Genomic DNA, 16,654 nt, shown 5'->3' with positions numbered 1-16,654 from the left:
TAATGGGAGATAATATTGGAAAACTACATTGGAGTCAGATTACCAAGGGTCTCAAACAGGAGTATTCTTGGGACTTCATTCAATAGGTGTTGGAATACCATTGATGGTTTTTTGGTTTGGGACTGATGTGATACAAACCTGATTAAGCACATAACAAGTTCATAATAAATAACTTTTCATTCATTTGTAATCTGGAAGTATGTGTAAAATGGATTGGGATTGCAGTGAATGAGTGGAAACAGGCAGACCCCTTAGAAGCCTAGTCTAGACTATAAACAGTTTCCTTTGACATCAATTAAACAAATGATTGGCAGCAAGGGGATTGTTTTTTTATTTTTTAAACATGTAATAATTGTAAGAGGAAAGAACCAGGCAACCAAAAGGTTATATCCATGCTGTTTATGGAAACCTGTACTCTGGGTTTGGAAACTGGTCAAGCACAGCCTTGGCAACACCATCCTTGATGACTGTCTTCTAGTTTCACTGAAGCACCTTTCTTGGTCAGAATGCAAATGAGCAGTCACCTTGAAAAGATCTGCAGCCTTCCATAGCTGGTATAGATTTGATTCTTCTAATGCCCCGAGTTGACTTGTGGTCCCACAGATCATCCCTATTGAGCAAAACGTGATTTCCAGGATCAGATTTATGATGATGGTTTTGTATCTATGACATGTCATAAGCATGCTTCCAGAACTGGCTCTGTAATATAAGTCCATCCTTTGTTTTTACCTGTACTCCCCCATGGCTACTGGGGGCATCACCTAGCTGGGAGAAATAAGCATAGATCATGGTACCAGGTCTGAAAGCTGCATGGTTCTTTCTTCAGTTTTCAGAATGTAGAAGGAAACAGGCCAATTGGGTCTGATCCCTTGCTCAACTAATGATTTGCCAAATGAACTGTTTTATTTCTACTTTAGTTTCCCTTTTTCTAGAATAAATTTCTCTATAAAAGATAATTTTACATACATATTCTATCTCAGAGTTATGAGAATGAATGTAATCATATCCATAAAACCATAGGATCATAGATTTAGGGCTGGCTGGAAGGAGCCTAAAAGGTCATGATTCAAATCCCTTCCCTTTATAGATGAGGAAACTGAGGTCCAGAGAGGTTAAGGGACTTGCCCAAGGTTACACAGCTAGTGTGTGTCTGAGGCAATATTTAACTCAGGTCTTCCCGATTCTAAAATCAAGGACTCTGTCCACAATACTAGTGGTATCAAATTCATATAGAAGAGGGGGCCACCAAAGTGTGCATAAGGAACCTTGGGGGGCTATATATTTACTTAATTCTAAGAATATAAAATGATCTGTGTTTTATTATATTTTTATTTATTTTGTTATGTATTTCCTAAGTATATATTTTGATCTGGTTCAGCTATACTCAGGAGTTTTGCAGGCTTCATGTTTGATCCTTCTGCAATGCAGGACAATACCTTTTTTTTTTCTCAAGAAAACCACAACAAAACAAACATAATTACCTTTCTGGGGGTGGTGGGGTAGGGATCCACCTTTTTCATCTTCCTTAATTCTTCACTGCTTCACTCTTTCACTTAGTAATTCCAGCAGCAGAAGTTTTGTTATTGGCCATTTTCTTTCTCTATAGTGTCTGTCTTGACAAACTCATGTATTCTGGTGGCTTCAATGGCCCACTCTATGAAGATGACTCAGAAAGTTCTAGCTTCACCTCTGACCTTTTCTTTGAGTTCCAAACTCTTATTTCCAATTTCCTGTTGAATTGAATGCCCTTAGCTGAATGTTTCATAAATACCCCATACTCAGCCTGCCCAAAACTGAATTTGTCATTGTCCATCCACTCTGTACCCCAGATCTGCCCTTTCTTCCAGCTTCTCTGTTTCATTCAGCATGTCACTATTATCCTCCGAGTTACACAGACTCAAAATCTCAGTCATTTCCGAGTGCTCCCTCACTCCTAACATAGTTGCCAAATCCTGTTGTTTCTCTACAATCTCTCTCCAGCATTTCCTACTGGCACCAGTTTAGTTCAGGCCCTCATTACCCCTTGCTTTAGTCTATTTTAGTAGCCACCCCTTTGAATAGTCTTCATAGTCTGATGTCAATCTACCTTTCCATTCTGATTTCACACTACTGCATCTCACATACTCTGTGACCAAACTGAGCTTCTTAGAGTCCTCTTGGCCTTTATACTCACTGTTCCACAGTCTGATTTAACATCTTTCTTTTCAGGAACCAATATGTATATGTACTTTTTTTCCACCTACTAAACTATGACCTCCATGAGAGTAAGGACTATGTTACTCATCTTTGTATCTCTCCTCTCTCCTATGTGTTCCACAACAATGCCTTGCTATAATGTGAATTAAGCTGACCTGACTACCCAGGACAGTGATGGTGAACTTTTTAGATGTGTGGTGATGTGAGAAATGTCCTCAAGCACTCATGGAGAGGGGGAGGGGAGCAGCCTAACCCCCTGACCCTCTGGCTTTCTAGTAATGAACTCTGGTAAACTCTGTGCTGGGGTGACAGCAGGTGTGCCCACAAAGAGGTCTCTGATGCCCCCCCCTCCGGCACATGTGCCATAGGTTCACCATGACAGCCTTAGCAAGAGTAGTCCCATTCTGTTTCAAACCTGTTAGGTTGGCCCAAGAAATTGTGAATTCTGGGAAAAGGGTTATCCCTGAAACAAAATATCCTGCACCATTTAAGCCATTTGGACCTTCATTCTAGCCTCCTCGAAGAATGAGAAAGTGAGGACTAAAGTTGGATTAGATCAAGAGCCCTTAACTTGGTGCTTTTTTTTCCCCTTTAAACATTTTGATAGCTATATGTCTATATAATTTATTTCCTTTGTTATTATCTGTGTTTGATTTTATGCTTTTAAAAACACTGCTTTTAGAAAGTGTCCAAGGATTTCATCAAATTTCCAAAGGAGATTAGAACACAAAAAAGATTAAGATATACATGATATAGTGAAAAAAGTTGGGTAATCATGAAAGTCTCAAGTTTCTTCATCTATAAAATGGAACTAATATCTGTAGTGTTCACTTGATGGGATTGTTGTGAGGATCAAATTGGGTGCTTTGCAATCCCAGAAGTGCTTTGTAGATATCAACTGTGATCATGGAAATGATTTTGATTCTCCTAATGATTTCTACTCTGGTCAGCCTAGAGAAGAAAGGCTGAGAGCTGAGCAGAATAATTCTTATATTAAATCACAAAGAGACTAGTCACAAAAGACCATGTGCCTTATTTTTAAAGGTGTGCATTTTCTACCTCCATTTGGTGAATACTGTTAATGTTCCCTTTTGCAATGGGCATAGATCAAGCTGGTGGTTGTTTGGGGGGAAGGGAGCTGAGGTGGGGCTGTAGTTACTGTTGCCATGGACATTGGCACAGAATATAATACTGTCTAATTCCAGTCAAAGCTTTTCTGACCCAAGAGGTGGCTGGACTTTTCTTGTTCCTTTGACAGTCTGGCCAGCAAGTACTTTTTACACAGGGAAGCTGGGATCCCATAGATAGCTTTTACCCTGGTTCCAGATGTCTACTCTTTTAAGTAACCCTAAGGCTTCCAAATAAGTTGATTTTCCCCCTTATTTACATACCAATGGGAAGGTATCTCTGGTAGAGTTAAGTTATGAACCAGAACTAGAGAGTAAGTCCAAAGATAGAGTAATTCTATTTTTTGGGGGGGGGAGGAGATTGATGGAGATGGGGAGAGGAAGAGGTAGAAAGTCCTATCTAGATAGCAGAAACCTAGTTTTTTAACTTATTTCTTATCCACTTTTCTGCTACTGTTGATACAGTGAAAAAACAAAAATCACTCCCCTGGAATGACCAGTCTTCAGTCACTGTGGACTGCCTCATGCTACTTGTTTAGCTCTAACCCCCTACTGATTAAGGATTAAATTGAATTACTTGGTCCAGTCAAAGACAGCAAAAGTTCATGGGATGAGATAGACCAAATCAAATAATTCTCCAAAAAACAATTTTAGGGTACTCCCCACCCCCAGACCAAACTTATAGACATGTCATGCTTAGTGGCAACAAAAGCCAGTGGAAGCCAATAGAAGATGGTTAGGATTTAACTAACTTAGTTAATACATTTGATAAAGAGAAAGGAGACATTTTAACTGAACTGTCTTCAGCATCTCTCTTGCTCTTGCCTCTGCAGTAAAGAGGAAAGAGGTGGGGACAAGCAGAAAGATTGAGAAACCCCGCAAGTTGAAAATGCAAAAGAGCTGTTTTTGTAAATAGACATTACACAAGAGCAGTTTTTTTGGAAAGGTTTTACTGAGACAGACAAAATTAGCCAACTGGCATCATGCTGCTAATAAAGATATTTACTGTTTGAAAAAAGTATATTTGTAGCTTTGGAGAACATCCTGTTGACTTTTCTTTGTTTTGAAAGAAAATAGAATCTCTTTTTTCCTTTTCCCTCTTTGTACACATAGAAGTTGGGTATTTTTGTTTTGTTTTAGGTAAGGGGGTGGGGATGTAAGGAATGGTTGTAAAAAATGTTTTTCCCTGTTGGGTAGCTGCTCCTGCCCTCTGGAAACCATATTTGTAAACTGGAGTACAAGATAGGGTAGGGATTCTCACTCACTTCAGACTCATCTGGAACTCTTGAGTTCTCTCAGTGCAGAGTTCTCTAGATAATGATAAGCCTTGTCTTCTTCCTGAGCCTGTTTTGTCTTCTGTAACCTGGAGAGGAAAATCTAAATTGGGCGTAAACCTCTTAAAGATAGGAACTTAAAAAATACAATCCCCAATGCTTGCACATGTTGAGAAATTAATAAAAATTTGTTGAATTAAATTTAATTGAATCCATGTGGCTTTTCTGCTTTCCTTGAATGCTGTGAGGATGAATAAATATGTCCCTTTGAATTACTATGAGCTTTTCTGTTCCCTGGAGTGAGTATTCCTTCAAGGTTTGAGTTCTAGCTGTGTCAAGCATGGTCAATCTTCCCCAGAATCCTGAGGTTTTGTCACCCCAGCCACACTTTTTCCAGAGCAACTGTTTTTCATTGGGAAGAACCTTCATTCTCACAGGGAAGCAGAGTCAGAACTTCACTTTTAATACCATGGAAACCAGGGAGACAGATTAAGGAAATTAAAGAAGGTCTATGTTCTTTCTTCTTTCCTTTTGACATACCACCACTACTCTAGTGAAGTCTTTATCTCAATTTCTCTAACAAAAGACTTCCAATTTCTCTACAGCAAGGCATGTATTCCCATTTTCAAGGCAGTCCTGTAACAGTATATATTCTGTTTGGCAGCTTCTGAATGAACTGAGAATGTTCCCCTTATTTTTTATTTCCTCTCTTGGATCTCTTTATTTGTTTTCCTTTGTCCTACTCTGATGATTTCACCAGCTTTCATTTCTTAAACTGAAAGCTAGCCCCCTGCCCTTTGTAGCAGCTAAGTGTTTGGTCCTTAGATCCCAGGAGAGCCATCATCCTTCCTTAGTTATTTGTTGCCTCTCTTTCCCTTTTGTTTGAATAAAAACCCCAAACGCAGTGATGTCACATCATTTTGACCTTAGCTGGGGGCAGTAGTTATTCACTAGCACTGAATTACTTATGGTGTATGTAAGGTCCTATGAAGAAGCTCATTCATTCAACAAACTTTTTTTTTTAATGACTACTCAACATGCTCCCAACCTTATTTGAGACTCTAGAAAACAAAAACAAATATAATACCTGATTTCTGCCATTGGAATGTTTATAGTCTCATATTAAGGAGATGGGATAGGTACAGGTATACATCAAAAACCAAGCAAATCATGTGGTAAATGCCAAGTGAGTAGTAGAGGCAATTCTTAGGAGTAAAAGGAGGGAGGGATCACCAAAGTGATAAGAGAGAGATGTGACTGTGAAATGTACAGAATTGATTTGGGGCAGATAGAAAAGGAATGGAAAGGCCTCTTGGTAGAGTAGGAAGTTCCTGTGAATAACTGGGTCAGCATGGCTATAATAGAAGATTTTCACTGAAGAACAGTGAGAACTAGGCTAGAAATTAGAATCAAAGAATTTCAGTGCTGGACAGGACCATACAGGGGATTTAGTGCTACCCACTTTTACAGATTTCCAAAGTGAGGCAAGTAGCAAAGCTAGGTCTCAAACCTAGGTCTCTTGACTCCTGAGCCTGAGCTTTTTCTGTAACGCCTCAATTGTTATCTTAAATCTAATACCTGCTTGACCTCTATGTAGTAGCCAGAGATTAAACTTCAGGTTATAAACCCTAGCCAGACTATTGAAAACCTAAATGACTTCATCCTGCATGCAGTGGGGGATCATTGAATTTTCTGAGTAGGGAAGTAGCATGACAGGTAGTTTTTTAAAGATGCTTAGTATGTAGCAATAGAACAGGATGAATAGGAAGGAAAAAAAGAACAATCAGGCTGTTGCAGTTAATGCAGGTATGATATAAAGGTCTGAAATTCAGGAGTGAGCAAGAAGAGATGGATATTTTGTCATCCCACTCTGCTAACAGAGATTTCCCTTTAGGTTGATGATAGCTTTCAGCAGGGTCTTCTACCTATGGTAACATTAACCCCCCCTTTAAATTGTGTGTTAAGCATTTGACTAGGTGACTTCCTATGGGTTGTTTTTTAAGCAACAATTACATTTTAAGTCAGAATCCAAATCATCTCTGCTTTCCTGTCTAAGAAACTGGATGTGCCTTGAATGAATCACTTAGCCTTTCTAGGCTTCAAATTTCTCACTTCTGAAATAAAACAATTAGACTAGTTGATCTTCAGATGTCCTTCTTAACTCTTAACACTTTTAGGATTACAATTCTAAGTTAAGGTTCAGTACTATAGATGATAGTATAGTTAAAAAATAGAACCTAGATCCCTAACTTAACAATTCCTTGTTGGGATCTCAACATCTCTTAAGTATAAATCCATTTGAAAACCATATTGAAATTGGGTGGTTCAACTTTTCTTTCTTTCTCACTCCCTTGCTGAGTTCCCAAATTAAAATTATATTGATTATAACAAAATTTTATAAAATGTTTTTGTTTTATAAAATTTTTCATTCAATTCCTGCCCCACTTTTTGTTTTAAATGGATGAGGAAATTATTTTTAAAAGATGAAAAGATGTACCAGTTATTAGTCTCAAGAATTAGGGGCTAGAACCCCTGTGTCTATTCTGATTGCTAGCTAGCCTGGTGTTCTTTGTTCTATACTATATGTGTTTAGGAAAGTGGCTGATCTCATAATAATGCCATTGTCACAGAGGGGTCCTTGAAGGTACTTGCCAACTGTCCAAAATCAGTTTGTGGACTTTAATCTTTACCCTTTAGGAAGAGTAGTTGAGAATTGGGGTTTTTTCTCACCTAGATATGGTCTCATATATAGCAGGCTTGAGAAAGTGAAGCAACGGTTCTAATTCTCTTCCCTTCTCTATCCCTCAGCCTGATCTTTCCTCATTAATTATATAGTTGAGGATTATTTGTTTATAGAATCCACGTGAATTTTGACTCTGCCAGAGCCAGCCAGTTCCTAAAGGGTTAACCCTCCCAAATTACTGGGCTATGTTAACAATAAACAGGATGTCCTCCAGAAATTAAATTTAACCACTGTGACTCAGGCTGGCCCAACCTCTCCACCGGATCGACGTCTGGGGTTATTATCGGTAGTTAATTACACTTTTGAGTTTAGAAACAGTGTTGGTCAGTTTGGACCAAATAGAACTAGGTACAAGAGAAAAGAAGTATGAAAAGGGTGGTAGGAGCAGAGTGAACAGATAACTTGCAACATTCAAAGCAATAGGTTTCGTTAAAAGAAGTGTACATATACCCAGTAAAACAAAGTAGAACTGAGAGTGCTAAGAAGTCATTAGTTCAGTCTCGTGCCTTCAGGGTGAGATGAATTTGCTCATCTGGTAGGGCTGATCCCAGTGACTCCCCATCCTATCTGATGTTAAGACATATCTACAGTTTCAACAATTACACCAGGAAGTGTCTTTTGCCTCCTAATCTGAGTCTATGTTATAACACAAGTTTTGTTTTTAAAACCCTTACCTTCCAACTTAGAATTAATACTTTGTATTGGTTCCAAGGCAAAAGAGTGGTAAGGGCTAGGCAATGGGGGTGACTTGTGCAGGGTCACACAGTTAGGAAGTATCTGAGGCCAGATTTGAACCTAGGACTGCCCCCCTCTAGGCCTGGCTCTCAATCTACTGAGCCACCCAGCTGCCCCCTAACAAGTTTTTGAACTGATTCTCTTGTCAATCTTTGTGTCTTTGTGTAAATATATGTGTAAAATATGTATAGAATAACAATAATTGCCTTCCATTTATCTAGCACTTTACAGTTTTCAAAGTACTTTCATGCACTGTCTGGTTTGTTCCAACGTCTCTGATATAGACAAGACAGATATTGGAGCCCCCATTTTACACATGAGGCCTTGGAAAGGCAAGGTGACTCATGATCTAATTAGTTCTTCCAACCACACCATGTCACTTCTCAGTAGGAATATTCTCTGTTTTCAGATAGAGAACTTGGGACAGATTTCATAGTATGTTCAAAACAGGTCCCTAGAACATTTCTCCTCTCCTGTAGTCCCTTTCTCTCATTGGTGAGTTCCTCCCAGAACCATCCTGTTGAAGAAGGACACAGGACCATCCATCTTTTACTCCTCTCCTAGCTCTGCCTGTGACCTTTTAGACTTCACAATCAGACTCCCAAGTGAATACCTCCCTTTTACTCTGCTTTTCAGCTCCCTTTTATCCGTTGTGTGTCAGCTTCTCCCATTAGTACCGAAGCTTCTTGAGAACAGTGACTGTCTTTTCTTTTGCTTTTATTTCTGTCTGTAGTGCTGGGCACATGATTTGAAGACAGATTTGAGATTGAATTTTACATTCCATTTTGACCTTCATTTGGAACTTATCAGTTTCTAGTGGGGACTGAGCTGAACCTGTCCCTAGGTGTACCTGAAAACTATCACCTCTATCCAGTCAGGAAAAAGAACACTTCAGATCCACAGACATCTAGCAGAGAAGTGTATCAATATGGATTTGTTTCTTTGTTTTAATAATAAAATGGTACTTTAATATGATAAATATTTAAATATAAACTATTGTCTTTGAAAATTCTAAAAGCTCTGGGGACTCTTAATGGTTTAATTCTGAATGAGAGTTCCCTTTCTCCATCCCCTTAACATTTAATATCACAGTGACTATCAACAAAGATCTTTGGGAGAGTAGAATATTCTCAAGAATATAGATTTGATCAAAACAACTCTGAGGTATCACCTCACACCTAGCAGATTGGCTAACATAACAGCAAAGGAAAGTAATGAATGCTGGAGGGGATGTGGCAAAATAGGGACATTAATTCATTGCTGGTGGAGCTGTGAACTGATCCAACCATTCTGGAGGGCAATTTGGAACTATGCCCAAAGGGTGCTAAAAGAATATCTACCCTTTGACCCAGCCATAGCACTGCTGGGTCTGTACCCCAAAGAGATAATGGACACAAAGACTTGTACAAAAATATTCATAGCTGCGCTCTTTGTGGTGGCCCAAAACTGGAAAATGAGGGGATGCCCATCAATTGGGGAATGGCTGAACAAACTGTGGTATATGTTGGTGATGGAGTACTATTGTGCTAAAAGGAATAATAAAGTGGAGAAGTTCCATGGAGACTGGAACAACCTCCAGGAAGTGATGCAGAGCGAGAGGAGCAGAACCAGGAGAACATTGTACACAGAGACAAACACACTGTGGTATCATCGAACGTAATGGACTTCTCCATTAGTGGTGGTGTAATGTCCCTGAACAACTTGCAGGGACCCAGGAGAAAAAAACACCATTCATAAGCAAAGGATAAACTATGGGAGTGGAAACACCGAGAAAAAGCAACTGCCTGAATACAGAGGTTGAGGGGACATGACAGAGGAGAAACTCTAAATGAACACTCTAATGCAAATACTATCAACAAAGCAATGGGTTCAAATCAAGAAAACATCTAATGCCCAGTGGACTTACGCGTCGGCTATGGGGGGTGGGGGGGGGGAGGAAAAGAAAATGATCTATGTCTTTAACGAATAATGCTTGGAAATGATCAAATAAAATATATTAAAAAAAAAAAAGAATATAGATTTGAAAAAAAACAACACTGTTGATTAAAAGATGATTGCTCTGAAACTAAACCTAGATGTAAATAGGCACAAGGATCTGAGTTGGGAATAGCATTTCAGGTAGAAATCTATTTGTCCTCCTGAAATAGTGTTAGAGCATTTAGAGCTAGAAGAGATTTTAAATACATCTCAACCCTATCATTTTATGGATAAGGAAACTGAAGTCCCCAGAAGTAAGTGTTTTGTTTGTGGTCAGATCACACAGCTAGTGATGGGTAGAGTTTATATTCAGAACCAGGTCCTGTGACCCTAAATCCAGGGCTCCTCTACTCACTATAAAAAAGAACTATATAGGGGGCAGCTGGGTGGCTCAGCAGATTGAAAGCCAGGCCTAGAGATGGGAGGTCCTAGGTTCAAATATGACCTCAGACACTTCCCAGCTGTGTGACCCTGGGCAAATCACTTAACCCCCATTGCCTAGCCTTTACCCCTCTTCTGCCTTGGAACCAATGCACAGTATTGATTCTAAGGTGGAAGGTAAGGGTTTAAAAAAACAACTATCTAGATTTCAACACTCTACTTTATTCCCATCCATACAATAATAGTACTTTCTTCCCTGGTTCCTATAACTTTTCTCATTATCTCTTGCAGGATTCCATTCAAGATCGGGCAGCCCAAGAAGCAGATTGTTCCCAAGACAGTGAGTAACTTAATTTCTTCTCAGAGAGCCAGGCCTACTTCACATGGCTTTCTAGTGAAGCCTTGATTTTGACTCAGCAATCTTGGGGGTGGAAAGGGAAAGTAATCTTGACTCTGTTCCCACTTTTGTAGATGTTGAGAGTGGCTCAGGTTCAGGCACCTTGTATCAGCCTTTTCAGACCTCCTGAGAGCAGATGAATAGGGAGAATTGCAAAGGACCTGGAAAAATTACTAGGTCTAAACAAGCCCATCTCCAGAAATAGAGTTAAATTTAATGAACTAAACCTAATTTGATGCAGAAAACCATATAATCTTTCCAGAGTAGCATATTTACCACCATTCTTTATTATCGCTGAACAACTTTCCTTCTAGCTTCTATTGATTTTCCTAGAGAAAGAGTTAACATGCCAACAACCTGTTTGGAAGACCAATACAGAGTTTGTATTCCCCTAGAGATTTTCTGTATTAAGTGAAAGCCAACTGTTTAGACCTTTACCACTCCTTTTGTTCAGTAGCCTCAGCAAGCTGTGTATCAACTAAGAAGTTGTGATTGTCTACAAAAATGGTTCCCTATTGTCTTGACTTGGGACCCTGCTTTTCCCCACCTGTTCCTATCCCAGTGAGACTCTCCTCCTTCCATTTCCCCTACCAGCTACATATGCAAGTGTGTCCTTTATTTTGGATGAGGCCCTAAACCAATTTAACATCTAGGAAATAGGGCAACTCCAGAGAAGCAAGCTTCAAACTTTATGCTCCTGCCAGAGGTTTGTTCCCTGATTGTCCTATACAATCTCTTAGCCTCTGATTGATTGTAAAGATACTTTTAGCAGTAGTTAAACCCTACTGCTATTTTCAGACCTCGATTTCTCACTCCCATTTTGCCCCTAGAATTGGAGAGAAAGAGGTTATACGCACTTAGCAGGATTTTTGGAAGCCCCATAAGAAATGGGCCATTCTGACTTCCCCATCTGAGTAAGTCTTTTGAATTTCACTTGAGAGATGGAAGTTTGAACGCCATGAAGAATCTTTCAGGTATGAATTGGACTAGAAAGCAACTAAGGGCACTTCCAACTCTCAAATTCTGTCATTCTGGAAATCCAAGCCTCTCAAGTATGATTGCATCCTAAAGCCCTTCCTGGTCCTTTCATCCCCTTCCTGCCCTCTTTGCCTAATAGGTACTGCTCTCTTTAGAGGAGGTAACTTGAAAAATCAAAAGCAAAACATCTTCATCAATCAGCATGAAGTTCAGAGCAAACATTTCAATAGCTCTATCAGTAGGAAATCCAAAGCCTGGTCACTTATAAAAGGAGGACTTGTGGGGGGAAGAGGCCCAGGGGTACATACCACTCCCAAATCCTAAAAAGAGTCTTCCCACTTTATTGTTAAGAGTCAGGATGCTGGAGACCTCAAGACTTAAATGAGGCCATCCATCTGTACAGGTTGACTTTCAGCCAGAGCTCAAAGAATCTGGGTGTGCAGATGGGCTCTGGCTGGCTACAGGAAGCAGGAAGGTGTGGTCTCAGGTTTCCAGGGCTTCATCCAGAGCAGATCAGAAAGAGAAGTGGTTTTGGGAAGGATCTTATATTCCTGTCACTGATACTAAAAAACAAAACTACTCCCTCCTTTACTGAAATAGAACTTTGTTCCTTCCGAAGCATGCTGCTCCTTGGAAAGCTATGGCTCAGATCAGACTTGTTTGTAGAAATCTTGGATGGAAAGACCCGTTGGGCCTGACAGATTATGTGGAGTGGCAAAATGGCTTCCCAGATAACCAAGATTTTAGGGGGAAGGAAAGGTACAAAGAACTTAGAAAACTCCCTGAACCACACCAGCCTGAATTGATTCCCTCTCATTTTGTCTTTAAATCTTCCTTGGGCCTGCTTTTATTTGGGACAGATATATTTTTCCTCTTAATCTTCAACAATCAACTGCTATAGAGAGCCTTGCTTTCCCTGAAGTAGAAAGGAGACCAGAAGATAGGTGGTGTCTCCCTAAGAATTTCCAGGAAGTAAGGCCATACCAAGCAGCTGGAACCTCAGCTTAGTGAGATTATGATCAGTCTTTGATTCCTAATGAGGGAGTCCAAACAGTCATCAGCTTGGATTAAGAAACATCTTAGGTTTACTTCCTTGATATCCATATTCTCTTACCCCCCTGAACTTTACAGGAGGTTGGTATTTACCAACTTTTCATCTCTACCACCCCTCTACCCCACCACCAACTGAGAGTTGGTGAACCCCAACTCTCCAAACAGGCCCAGGCTATACAGTTGTCTCAGCATCTCTGGCAGCTGCCACCTGAACACCAGTGACGCACTCTGTTTTTCTTGCTTAAACGCTTTCTGGGAGGGGAGCAGATGTGGATGGCTAGGTTATTGGAAGTCACAGAGGCGCTGTCATGGGAATAAATACTCATGTTATCTTCAGGGAGTTTCAGGAGATTTTTGGCTCAAGGCACACAACCATCAGACACAAAGAGGGCATTGTGTCTTTGCCCTCATTGTTCTCCTGCACCCAGGTTATTCATAAAAGTTCTGGGACTTTTGCTGGAATGGCATGTTCTCTATGAGAGCTAACAACTGAAACTGAAATTTAAGGGGAAAAATCCTCATCAAATTCTATCATTTTATTAGGTACCCCCATAAACCCAAGAATCTCACAAAGTGGCTAGAGTATCCCCCTGAGAAAAGAATGGAGAGCCCTCATATTTAAAGGAAGATAAAAGGAATCTTAGTCCAAAGCTTCTTTCTTCCATGACTCACCCATTCCCCCAGATAAGTGAAGGGCTCACTTGAGTCTATGAGTTAAAGGGGTTCCCCTTCCATGGTCAAGGCAAAAGAAAACACCATGTAAGGTTCTTATATGCAAAATAGATGGTGCCTGCTCTGCATTCCTTCTGAGTGTTTACCCAATTCTGTAATGTAACCCTGTAATATCAAGCTCAGGGGAATACCCTATTTGGACCCTACCTTCCTGGGAGGAGAGCAAGTCAATAGCCTGTTCTAACACTCTTGCCTTTTTGTTTCAGCATGAGCCCCAGTTCTCCTTGTGCCCTCTTATCATTCTTCTTTCTCATAGCATCCTAGAGCTGGAAGGGGCCTCTCATCAGCCATCTACTCCAACTTCCTACCCTTGCCAGAGTACTTCGATTAATGTCTCTTTGACAAGAGGTCACACTTCATATGGGCACTAGCCCCAAACCTTGAGAATGCCGGGAGCAGCCAAGTAATAGTGGTCAGTGACCTCTAGCTCAACAGTCTGTGAGCTCCCTTTATCAGCCTGACCTAATCCTTTCAGACCCCCTACTGTACATGCACGCCTGTTTACTCTAGCATTGTTGACTGAGATCCAGTCTCCCTTTTGGCAGAGGGAGCAAACATTCAAATGAATTCTCATCTTTCCTGGTCAATCTTTCCCTCAGAATAGGGAAATAAAATGCCTTTTTGTGCCCTCTGTCTGAAGGCCTGAAATTCCCCAGGAACTCTGAGAGTTTTCCCTCATGGTGGTTGGAGAACCCTTTTTTAAGCTGATGAGGCATGGAAATGACCCAGAATTTGATTACTAGAGGCCCAGGGATAGCATAGTTTCTTCCAGGATTTCATAGGCTTTAGGGCAGCCTTTTTTGGTATTCAATGTAGGTATCAATTCCCTCCCCCGACCACCCTTCTCAGCTTCCAGCCCCTATGCAAGCCTAGGATCATGTACATCCTAGGATGAACCGACCTAGTTGGAAGCTTAGAGTCCTGCTCCATACAAGTCCGAGCAATCTCAATCCAGAGAAGCCAGGTGTTCTTTGACATCCCACACACCAGCACACTTGGTGGGATTGCAAAAGAGAAGAGTGGAAGCCAAAGGTCACAGCTCTAGGAGTTCAACACACTCTTTCGCCTCCTCTTCAGAAAACCACCTGCACTCTACTCTCACCCTCTCCTAGGGATTGTTCTGGCAGAGTTAAAATGCTCAGATTTATCTCTTAAACCTAACATAACGTCATACTGCTCACCTGCCACCTCCTGGCGGCCTCAATTGAAGCAAGGCACTAGACTCCAAGTGTAACCTAGCTACCAGTTTACCGTATAATTTGGAGCATGCCACTCACCCTCAAAGTTTTTATTCCCCCTTTTTAAAAATTGTGTTGTTATTGTGCAAAAACCCTTAACAGTATCTCACTAAAAGTCTAAGATTGTTCTAGGCAGGGCCAGCCTTGTTCCAAAGTCACTGAAATAATCCTCATAGTTGGCATTTGTATGGAGCTTGGGAATTTGTAGAGTACTTTAACTACATAATATCATTGGTCAGGAAATTAATGGGAATTTTTTATCCCCGGCTTAAAAATGAGGCAACTACGAGCAGTTAGTTAGGTGGCACAATAGATAGGGCACCAGACCTGGAGTGGGGAGGACCTGCGTTCAAATGTGGCCTCAGACACTTTCCAGCTGTGTGACCCTGGGCAAGTCACTTAACCCCCATTGCCTAGCCCCTTACCACCCTTCTGCCTTGGAGCCAATACATAGTATTGACTCCAAGATGGAAGGTAAGGGTTTAAAAAAAAAAAGAATGTGATCTTGGGTAAGTCATATAACCTCATTTGCCTAGCCCTTGCCCTTCTCTCTTAGAGTTGTTACTAAGATAGAAAGTAAGGGTTTAGAAAAAAAATAAGGAAACTAAGGCTTTAAGTAGATAAGGGAGTTGCCCATGGTCACAAACCAGTCAAGTAGAGACCATTCTGTGTGGAGATCACTGGGCCTGCAGTCAAGAAACCCTGAACTCAAATCCTGTTTCAGACATCTACTAGCTGGGTGACGCTGAACAAGATACTTCACTGTGTCTCAGTTTCTTCATCAGTAAAATGGAGATATTTACAGAAACTACCCCCCCCCTTGTGAGAATCAAGTGAAATAATGTATATAAAGCCCTTTGCAAACCTTAAAGCATTTCTATAAATGCTGACTATTATGATGTTGTTGTTATTATTATAATATTAAGTGATAGTAGGCTGATTTTTAAACCCAAGTATCTTTGAAAGCTATCATGGTACCTTTCTAAGTAACTATGTGGTATGATTTCAGAAGCATAGGTAAGACCTCATTGCCTCCCTTTCTCCCTCCCCCTTCCCCCCCCCTTCAGATATCTTCCCCATTGACTCACAGAAATTCCATCACAGGAGCATTATTATTTTAGATTAAGATTTCAAACTAAAACACATATTTCACAAAACACTCTGTAGTTTTTTAGATTTTTAGCATTTTACATTCATTATCACATTTGATCCAGGTTTTTTTTAAATGCAGAGCAGGACAATACTATTTAAGCTTTTATCAGCTATGTAAATCTTAACAAATATCAGTTTATTCCCCTAAGAACAAATTTTCTTTGAGGGGAGAAACAAAAATAAAAAGAAGAGAGCATGAGGACATTTATTGGGCACTTAATAGAGGAAGGTGAGGGACTTCACTGCAGAGGGCATTGGAAGGCCTGGAAGGCTAGGGGCACCAAAAAGTTTTGCCTACTTCACAATTTTGCCATAGTCTGATACAGTTCTAGTTGCCAGTTTATAAAAAGAGGAAACCAAGTCTCTGCCTTCTAAACTAATCAACACAGAAGAGATAAGGTAAACTGACAGGAAAAGTATAAGGAAATAGAAAAGAGCTCTGAAGACCTTAGTTCTAGGCCTGGCTTTGACACTGACTGACTCTATGACCTTAGGTAAGTTTCTTCTCTCCCTGGGCCCTAGTTTCCCCATCTGTAAGTGAAGGATTTGACCAGAAAGCCCTGATGCTCTATGGTCAAATAGTTTATATTGAGCTTTATTTACCTTGAATCCCCATCAAGATATAACTCAATCTGTGTAGTAAGATTAGTGTTGCTTTAGGATAATACTTA

General features: G+C 40.4%; 1 protein-coding gene across 5 annotated transcripts in view; it reads left to right on the top strand.

Moving 5' to 3' along the window:
• Positions 1 to 16,654, top strand: part of BIN3 (bridging integrator 3) — a 45,773-nt gene that overhangs the window by 7,343 nt on the left and 21,776 nt on the right. For all 5 annotated transcript variants that reach the window (XM_007476484.3, XM_056813700.1, XM_056813701.1 and 2 more), the window contains exon 2: positions 10,725 to 10,773. In XM_007476484.3, coding sequence (XP_007476546.1) covers positions 10,725 to 10,773 — 49 coding nt within the window. The remainder of the gene's footprint in view (positions 1 to 10,724; positions 10,774 to 16,654) is intronic.

The sequence above is a fragment of the Monodelphis domestica genome, chromosome 1 (genome assembly GCF_027887165.1).
Source record: "Monodelphis domestica isolate mMonDom1 chromosome 1, mMonDom1.pri, whole genome shotgun sequence".
NCBI lineage: Eukaryota > Metazoa > Chordata > Mammalia > Didelphimorphia > Didelphidae > Monodelphis > Monodelphis domestica.
This window is presented reverse-complemented; position numbering and strand designations above follow the sequence as displayed.